The sequence below is a fragment of the Mizuhopecten yessoensis genome, unplaced genomic scaffold, assembly GCF_002113885.1.
Source record: "Mizuhopecten yessoensis strain PY_sf001 unplaced genomic scaffold, ASM211388v2 scaffold7333, whole genome shotgun sequence".
In the NCBI taxonomy this organism is placed as follows: domain Eukaryota; kingdom Metazoa; phylum Mollusca; class Bivalvia; order Pectinida; family Pectinidae; genus Mizuhopecten; species Mizuhopecten yessoensis.
The window spans coordinates 54,497-64,884 of NW_018406995.1; the positions used below are offsets into that span (position 1 = coordinate 54,497).

The 10,388-nt window shown below is 33.1% G+C and overlaps 1 protein-coding gene across 1 annotated transcript; it reads left to right on the plus strand.

The window, feature by feature from the left end:
- Window positions 1–5,939: 5,939 nt before the first annotated feature.
- Window positions 5,940–10,388, plus strand: LOC110453474. Its single transcript, XM_021502425.1, has 4 exons — window positions 5,940–5,964; window positions 8,387–8,462; window positions 8,858–9,073; window positions 10,141–10,388. The coding sequence occupies exons 2-4, from the start codon at window positions 8,408–8,410 to the stop codon at window positions 10,290–10,292; spliced, it is 423 nt and encodes a 140-aa protein (XP_021358100.1). The 5' UTR covers window positions 5,940–5,964; window positions 8,387–8,407; the 3' UTR covers window positions 10,293–10,388.

Here is a 10,388-nt window from a genome sequence, read left to right on the forward strand (position 1 = left end):
CGTAAGATTAGTACACAAGAGGTCCCGGGTTTGACCCAAGAGGATATATTGGCTGGTTGCAAAGGCCCTATAACCACGGATAATAATTTGTGAACCGCTTTGAGACGACCTTCGAACTAGGTTGTGATAAAGAGGTATATAAGAACCTCGCATTATTAACTATTATTTTTATTATTGGAACAATAATGACCTCTGTTACAGCTGTACAAGTTTATATCTCTTTCTCAATATCAAAAGAGAGTCCTTAATCACGTATATTTGTAATACTGCGAACGAAAGTCTCTTTATTTGCAATGGTTAATATCTCAACAGTGCACTCGAATTGTAGTTCAGGTCACGTGATGTACATGAACGTGACACTCTTATGCACAGCAGTTAACATACGCACACCATTATGTGTGCAGCTAACCTTATGCGCATCTTTTTGAGCAAATAATATCGTAAAGCCCGATGGAAGAGGAAACAAGAAACTGGAACGCAAAATACGAATGCAAGCTGAACGTTATAACGACTTTTACGTCTTTTAGTTCTCATCTCGTGCAGCTTCTGTTCCCCAAATAATGTGTTCTGCTTTTTAGGTCATTTATCCCTGTGGTCCTACACAATATAAGGTTTTGTCCGTTCCTCTTTAAAGTTTGAATATATGGCGCTCTTTATTTAGTTAACCTACGTCTATAGTACATTAAGTAAAATAGCTGCTTTTCATGATTTTGTGAAAAATGTAGTTTAGTAAAAGTTATGCAGATATTTTATGAGGGTAATATGAATTATTCGGCTAAGGATATATGGAGCTCATACAGGTCATATAAACAAAGGTTACATGTACTCAAACTTTTACAAGCATTTATATAAATATATGTTGTAATACTTAAACTTTGTTTCAAGTTGATTAGTATCAAAATATGACTTCTCTGAACATATGAACAACTGGAAATGCAAACTATATGCTGTAATTAAAAAATAAATAAATCTTAGCTTGTTTTCATACTACAGTGAGACACTTTTTAACAATTCAAATAAAACTCAATCACAGACAGAAAACTTAAGCTGTGTCGTTCATTCTATCATAAATAAGCTCAAACTATTGCGTATTTGATCGTTTGTGCGACAATAGAAATACCATTAACTCGGCGCTGTAATCCAAAAACAGCTCTTTATCTTCTCAAAATTAGCAGGCGTGAGGTTGCATTAAGTGCACAATCAAAACAGACAGATTTGACGATATTCGTACGCAAGTGTGTAATTATATAGCCGTATGACATAAGCAGGTCTGAAAAACATTGTTTACAGGAAGTCACTGTTAAACAATCCCAAGAGAACAAACAAGATAGTAATAAGACATGGAAAATCAGTTTAGATATTTGATACGTATATACCTACAGTGTAGCTCCTGCCGCTGAGATAATACCCCCAAACAGCTGCCTACAAAGGGATAACATAAACCGATTGATAAGAAGCAATCGTCTCGATGGCAGTCAGACAGTGCAATCCTATTAAAGCTAGATCAGAAAGGAAATGATACTATTTAAACAACATGAAAGTGTTCTTATAATTCTGTTTTTTTCTCCACTTGGAATCAAATCGAAGACTTTTCATTCGTTATGATCAAGGAGCAAGGTCATGTTAGTGCTTTAGCTGTGTCAACAGCTGTTTCAAGCTCCATTCAACATCCTCAAATTGTACTGTTATGTTTCCTAACCTAAGATTATCAATCAAAACCACTAAATATTAAAATATTATGAACTATTTCATTGAACATATTGTTATTTCCTAACATCTCTTCAGCACTTAAGATTCTAAAAGGGTTTTGAAGAAAAAAAATACATAAACGAGATTTTAGAAACACATCCTAGCCCTGCCGTCACGACCTACTGTATAGCACTAAATCGCATAGCCTAGAAGTATCAGCAGTACTTTCCTTTGCACTACCTCACCTTATTTCATTTCAAAACTGTGAAAAATTAAACATCAGCGACATATTTCCACGCAACAGAAAGAAAGGACAAATAACTCGTTATTTTAACATGACAAAAACAGTAGGATGAATAAAGATATTTCAACACGACACCCAAATGTGCATGATAAACTGCGTTGTTCTATCAGATAGAGACAAGAAGATTAACGTACTTTTAACACAACAGAAATAAATGAATAAACAAATTCATTATCTCAATAGGACTGAAAAAAACTAAATGTCCCAACATGACAGAAACAGGATGATAACCATTATTATTATTACAGCTCGACAGAAACAAGTGGAGGTACAGCCGTGTTAGTCCAACAATTTTTAAGCAAATGCAGATGAACTTAATCGTTATTTGTAACAAGACAGAAATATATTGGTTAACAAGTTCATTATCTTAAGACGATTGGAGCAGTTCATGAACGAAACAAGTACTTTAACACGACAGAAACAATCACACTTTAATGAAATTATAATGACAAACTAAATGAGAAGAAAAGTCTGATATATAATAATATAAGGTTTATTGTAAACAATGACCATATATACATCTGTTTACGTTTGTAGACAGGTGCGCCACCAATAGTGTTTCTGATAACGGTTTTGGGCACTTTTTTTGGTCTAAGAAAAGCTACCATTGTCTTTATAAAAAATAAGAAAATGAAAGTGTTTTTTGTGTTATTCTAGGTGTTTGTTGAATCATCGCTGATTACTGTGTAGTATGCGATTGAAATTATTTAATGTACGATTTTGATTCCCTTCTAACATTGATTTAAATATCGGCCATTACTCCTCGATTGAAACACAAAATAGTTTATACTCATAAATTCATTATCATAGATTTAACGTTCGTTTATCGACTTCTGCATCTCAATCGTAGCACTAAATATGTGTGTTGATACATAAAGCTAAGTAGAGACGATCACTAGAAATTGGAAGAATGAAAAGTGATGAATCATTTGCAGCCAAGCTATGAGAATCAATGAACTGCCATCTATTCTGAAATGTTCTAAACTCTTTCGTATTTTTTTATGTAAGTGTGTAAGAACGTTGTCGGAGTGTGAGCAGCTACAGAGCGATATAGATAGAATGTATGATTGGTGCACTGCGTGGAGAATAAAAGTGAATGTGAAGAAGTGCTGCCAGGTCATTTTTACAAACAAGAAGAAAAGTATGAATTTTAATTACACTATGAACGGTGACAACCTGAAGAATGAATGGTGTGTGAAAGATCTTGGTGTTTGGCTGACCTCAATGAGTTTTAGTACCCCCATTAGACGTACTGTTTCCAAATCAATGTGAATGCTCGGTTTTTAAAACGTACATGTAAAAGTTTTAAACAAATACCTGTTTTAAGGTCTCTATATATAAGTATTGTCAGGAGTCAGTTAGAATACTGTTGTCAGATCTGGTCTCCTTACCAAACATCTTTAATTCACCAGGTCGAAATTGTCCAGCGTAAACTTTTGAAATATTTATGCTTCAATGCACACGTTGACTATAATTCCATGTCTTACGCTGACAGTTGTAGGCATTTTAATCTTCCTAGCCTTGAACATAGGCGGGCATTTTAAGACTGTGTATTTCTTTACAAATGTGTTAATAGTGCTTTTGATTGTCCATATTTAGTCAAGCAAATGTGTTTTTAGTCCCTGGTCGTAATCTACGATCAATTCGTTTTAACCAGTTTTAATGCCAGAGAAGTAGAATAAACGTTAGAAAGTATAGTATTTTAAACAGGATTCAATATAAGTTTAACTATCCTGATTTTGCACCACACTGTGATATGTTTTGTTCCTCTCTCGCCGAGTTCAAAGTACGGTTAAAAAATATTTGCTATCATTAATTCCTTTTGTTTTACATATGAGTATATTTTAGTCTGTGTTACATTCATAACTGACTGTGATATTTCATACTTGTGTTGTAATGTTGTTATCCATTCTGTTAGTGGACCCTTGGGTCTGTTTAATTGGAAATAAATAAATAAATAAATAAAAATGCCATTTCGGACGGTATGTCTGTACATATCGAATAAAGAAGTATAATGCGCATACATATATCACTTTTTTCAATACATATCATGTTATTTTCAGCACAGTGGTCCCATTCATTCCAATCATCACATTTAATATTACTCACATTGTATATAGCACAATTTAAACATAATGATGCATAGAAGATAGATAAAATGTCCATAATGTGTGATAATTAATTCTAAATCCTGTCCATTATGATGAAGAGAATTCAACAAAGTACCAATTTATGTCGGTTATGATCTATCTTCATACTTACATATATATATATATATACAATAGCAGCAATGTATCAACTATAGGCCAGCTGTTTTTTTTTGTCGTATCATTTTAGGTCAATGTTATGTAGACATGAGTTCATGAACCCATCATTTGAACTCATCATTTGAACCCGGTATAAGAGTTGGCATGGTTCAGAGTACCGCAGTTGACGTTATCCTCCAAGTACTGTACACTCAATGCAAACTACAAACAAAAATGATATGACATTATTCATTAGACTTTTCACTGATATGTCAGATTCTATCAACTAGATAAGTCTGAACTCTTTCATACGATGATATATATTATTCAATTATAGCCTTTGGCTGAGGTCGATAAATCCAGGTATCGACCGAAGTCAAAGGCTACAATTGTTTTATTATTTTCAAAAGAGTAATGTTAGCAATCTGAAAAATATTCACAGCAAAAATCTACGGAAGCGGGACAATGCGTTCGTTTGGAGACACGTCATAATTCAATTTTAGAAACACCCAGTCCTTTAACAAAAATCACGCGCTCCAAGTCAATATTGTTTTTTATCGGTGGACACATGATGCACTCCTGTCCAATCTCTTGTCGGAAATAATATGAAAAAGTAATAACAACAGTGATTGTATGTCACAGTGACGATACCACTTTTGGTGATGACCTGTCAGATAAGTAGAACTCATCGTTTTGTTTGGTACATCTTGCTTCAGACGCGAGAAAACATTTACAAATGTATGTGGTAAGCAAGTACATTATATGACGGGATACATGTACCAACAGTAAACGGTACGCGATTCCGTGTTGTCAAAAGATTACATTACGCTGGTTATCCTCCCCAGCATTTTTGCGCTGTAATATTTTTGTTGCGATATGTCCTTCAGAAATTGAACAGTTAAAATATGTGTACTTTACTACCTTATCACTTGTACGGCAGATTAAACCATTATGCGACATTAAATGACATTCTGCCACGATCGTGACTTATGTTTATGGTATTCAAAGGGAAATATTTAAATATCATTTATATATATCTTCTTTATTATAATTTTTATTTTTGTTTATTAATAATTGTTTTTTAATCTCGAATTTTGTAACGCTGAATTAATTTAGTTTTTTCATTCTACGTTCCTTAAGGTTATTTAAGGTGTTTATTTTTTGCATTTTCCTGAACCTGTCTTTGAATGTTGACATCCAATCTACCTCCCTGTGTTGTTTATGAGCGAGTGTATGGACGCTCTGTTATTTGTTTCTTTCTCAGTTTTATTTACTTTAAAAATCGCAACTCTTGTGTCGCATTTCGTAGATAATATAAATAATGTCACAAGTGCAGCTAAAATAAATAATTGAAAAACGGAGTGTCAAGAGAACAATAATTGGAACTTGAAATCAATGTATCAAACCAATCATTAATGTGACAGTTACATCAGAGTTGTACTGTCAGTGTTACAAACAAATTGATAAATAAGCCACATTAACAAAAGGCGGGGCAAAAAAAAGAGCTATTTCTTTCTTGATTTACGCATAGGATATACATTAAATATAGCATAATTATGTGATAAAAAAAGCACGTAATACATACCACTTTGTCATGATTTACAACCAAATTCCTATAGATCAGATATGCTCTAGTATAAATAGAGATGGAATACTCAATATTAAAATCAGTAAGGACACCGCATGTGTGTGGATTTATACAGGAGCAATATTGGCTTGTAACAGGTAAGATGATAAAAATGTATTTGGAGTAGGAGTAGGCAGGTACGTAAAGACTGTAATGGAAAGGTGCATGCATTATACAGGAATAGAAACTGCGCTGATATAGTGTACCATGTATACAGGTAAGATGTTGGAACAATCTTAGGTGTACCAATAATCTGGGTAGGATGTTGGAACAATATTAGGTGTACCAATAATACAGGTAAGATGTTGGAACAATCTTAGTTGTACCAATAATACAAGTAAGATGTAGGAACAATTTAAGGTGTAACAATAATACAGGTAAGATGTTGGAACAACTAAGCTGTACCAATAATACAGGTAAGATGTAGGAACAATTTAAGGTGTACCAATAATACAGGAGAATGTTCAGACTACCTAAGGTAAAACGAACTCTTGTAAAGGTAAAGTGCAATGACAGTAGTAGTAGTACGATGTTGAAATTATACAGGTAGAAAGTGCCAGAAAAAGTGCATCAATTATACAGGTAGAATTTGATAATTAAATTGTGTTCATTAGGTTATTTTATTGATTTCTGTAGTAATATATCTATTCAACAGGGTTTTATGTTGTTGAAACAGCAACGATGGTACATGTATAAACATATATTTAGACTAGCATTTGATTAGGGCTTGCTATCATTCTTTTTAATTTAAAGTAAGATAATTTCCTAATTGAAAAACGGAATAAGTGTTGAAATTGGTTAAGACAACATGTTTATCAAAGATAATGTTTTTCATTTTCACGTTCTGGTAGTTGTTTAGGAATCAACCCTGTTAGGTAGAAAAGATTTGTATGCATAACAAATTATTATTTCATTTATCAGTTTCATTAGTTTCCTTATTTTCCTTCCCTGAATAAAACCCATAAATGAGTGAAACTCAATTATGTGTTTCTGAAAATGTATGCTTTATTTTATTAATTAATCAGTTAAGGTATGAATTGTATATCCATGCCATTTTTTCTTATAAGAAAATGAAAGTTGGTTGGTATAGGAAAGCTCTTCAATAAAATGTTCATCAATTTGTATATAATGTGTACGAGCAGCTTTTCGAACCACGATGATTGGCGTATATAATTCTGCATTTATTTATACATTTAAATTTGTTTTATCCAGATTTCTAACTGCACTGTCATTGGCACCACATGTGTTTTTATTATTTCTTGATAAATTTAATTATAAAAACGAGTTCGTCACTAAAAGATAAAAAAATATCTTATTACAAATATTATCTGGAAAATGATATGAAATTATTACTTTACCTGTTTGTTACCTTAATACCCCAGCTAGTCCAAATGGTTAATACCATTCTTATGTACATTTACCCGTGCAACAAAGAAAATTTGAAAGAACATAAAATGTAATGAAATTCACATTTCTCTATCACAAGGGAGATACAGGATAGTTTAGTACTTTTTAACTCGAACGAAAATCGTAGTCTTATCATATGTAAATTAAATTAAACATCTTTCTTATTTTGATAAACTAATACACAAACAATCGAAACAAAAAAGTATTAAATAGCACATTGTAACGCATTATTAAAGGATATTTATGAAATATATTCAAAGGAAGAAATTACATGTACAATTTAAAATGACACCGTCGTATCCTCTTTTGCAGTGAAAATAAAAAGCTAAATTTACCATTTTGTTGGAATACTGTTTCATTGATTTCTGCTTTCACAAAAAGCTGTACATAATCCAAAATAATGATTACTTTCCGTATAAGTAACCTGTTTATGATAACATTTATGTTTTCCGTGTCATCGTTCGTTTTGAAGCAATCAATTTGTTGACGAATTAACTGCTATTCCGGTTTATAACCGAGAACACACTGTACATCTGTATCCTCGATGACGCTTTTTCAGGTGATGTATCACGGTAAGTAATGTGACGCTATCATATCAGTAGAATACAAAATATATTCGTAACTCAGGATAAGTTTGTGTATGAGATACGAAACTGACATCACACCACCGACAGTGATATCGCTCAAGAAGTCTAATACTGTTCTAAGTTTGGGAGTACCGCAAATAAAATGGTTTATATCCTTAGTCAACGGATTATAAATCGTGTCTATCCTACTGAATATTCCGCATTTTATGTTATTATTATTTCTTCCATTTTGATATGTTGCGTATTTTAATACGATATTACATGTACGTGCGGTTGGGCAGGGTCACACTGTTGATAATTGTACAAATGTTTTCATTCCATAATGCATAAATGTCAAAGGCAGGCGTCATTCAGTTTGTAAGTAAAACATGCAAATATCATTTTATTACTTTGTTTGTCTCCCCCACAAATACATAACTGACAAAATGCCATGCACAACATTTCGAATTCGAAATTACGCATATTTAATGAACTAGACTACTGCGTTATTTAATTTTATCAACTATGCTTTTTTACTATTGTAAAGGGTAGCACACAGCTTAGCACTATGAGGAATACCTATTACAACATTGTATTGTGGATCTGCTTCATTGGTGTTCCTGGTAAGTAATAATGTTGATTGACAATCTTACAATGCATTTAAAAAAGCAACCAAAAACAACATCAATGAGATCAAATCATACATCAGATTGTTTCATTTCATTTCAACAAATTGTATTGACAGATGTAATAGTTTAATGGATTGATTAACAGGCAAGCCTATTACAAATCTGTCCATGAGGGGCTCGCTATTTGATCGAAAATATATATACAATGCAGTTACAATAATGATTAACTAGTTTAAGGATACTTGGAAATGGAACATGATATATATATATATATATATGGTAATACTAATTACAGGATCAGGGGAGGTAACTCCAATTCTGTTATTATGCTTTACACAATTGACAAGAGAATATTTGAGAATGCTCCTGAAAAATATGTGTCCTTGCAGTTGCTGTTTCACTCCCATCACCATACGGGGAGTGCTGGGAATTTTGTGGAACGGATGTGGTTCCTGTCACTTCCGATATGGAGGCAATCTGTGTGAATGACACCGCAAACTGTACTTACTGTATGTTCCATCCGAAGTGTTGTCCGGAACGAGTGGAATGTATAGGTGTATGGGGACTTAGTCCTACCCCTGATGGCAAGTGCCTTGTGTGTCCTGGTGAGTCCCGTCAATATTATATGTTATCCTTTCAACAGCCATTATAAATCCTGTATCAAAATTGCGTTGAGAAAAATGTTTTGCATTTTCATACTACCGCAGGAGCCCATACATTTTAAAAAAAGACACTTTAAAACTTTAGAAAAATTAAGATGTTTCATGAATACTACAGTAAAAGAAACAACTGACCCCCCCCCCCCCCCCCCCCCCACACACACACACACCTAAAAAATCATACTTCAATAAATATAATTTAATATATCTACAGTGATACTGTAACCAAAACAAAACATGTACGCAGACTGACGTCCTGATGGTAACCCACCTTCTGTTTTTATTATTTGTTGATATATCATGAAGTTTCCCAAAAAAGGAACAATACCTGAAACAGAATACTTATAATTAACAAATGTTAAAAGCAGCATATTTATTTTGCAATAAATTTAAAAGTATTATTTGTTTAACGGGGGAATGGACACATTCAAACAAACGATGATTTTACTAAAGGTCACTGCGACATGTTTTTAAGCTCCTTGTATAACTCTATTGAAGGAGCAGCAATGTTTTTGCCCTATACACCTATCAACACACCTGCGTCCATACATGTACCACTATAAACGCAATATGTACTAATTAGGTCGTTTGATCGTGAACTATTTTTGATCTATTTCAATTTTAAAGAAAAATTCATGATGACTTTTTCTTGAAAACTGTACATTAAAATGGGGCATTATCATCATGTACAGGGAATTTCGAATTCGGAATTCACATATAGTTAGGAAACTGTTTCTTTTTTAATTTGTAAGATGTGCTGTGTGTAATCAATTACTGCTTGTAACGAAAATATTTTGATCCTTAATTTGAGATTTTAGGGTAAATGTAACATGACATACAGTTTTCGCCTTTATTTCTAGTCAATGTGGTCTGTTTTTTATTTATTTAACGAGATTGGTGATGTCTTAACTTTTGTGTGATGTATTCACTGTCCAAAAAGTTGTTTTATTCTGAATTTGTCTTTGTATATTGGCGCTCTGGTAAACACTCTTTATTTTGTTTTGAAATACCAGATCAAGAATGCGTGTACAACGGTCACGCTTATTATGTTGGTGATACCTTCGAGTCCCTTGACAATGTGAACATGTGTACCTGTAACGCTGATGGAAGGATATCGTGTGGCATTGAGCCATTACCTACCCCCGACGTTTTCTGTTCGGTCTGACAGCCCAGTGTGACTTTAGTCCGTCAGCTAGTTCTGGTACATTTTGTTAAAATGAAACAATGATTTATATGATTATTTGTTATTAAATATATATAA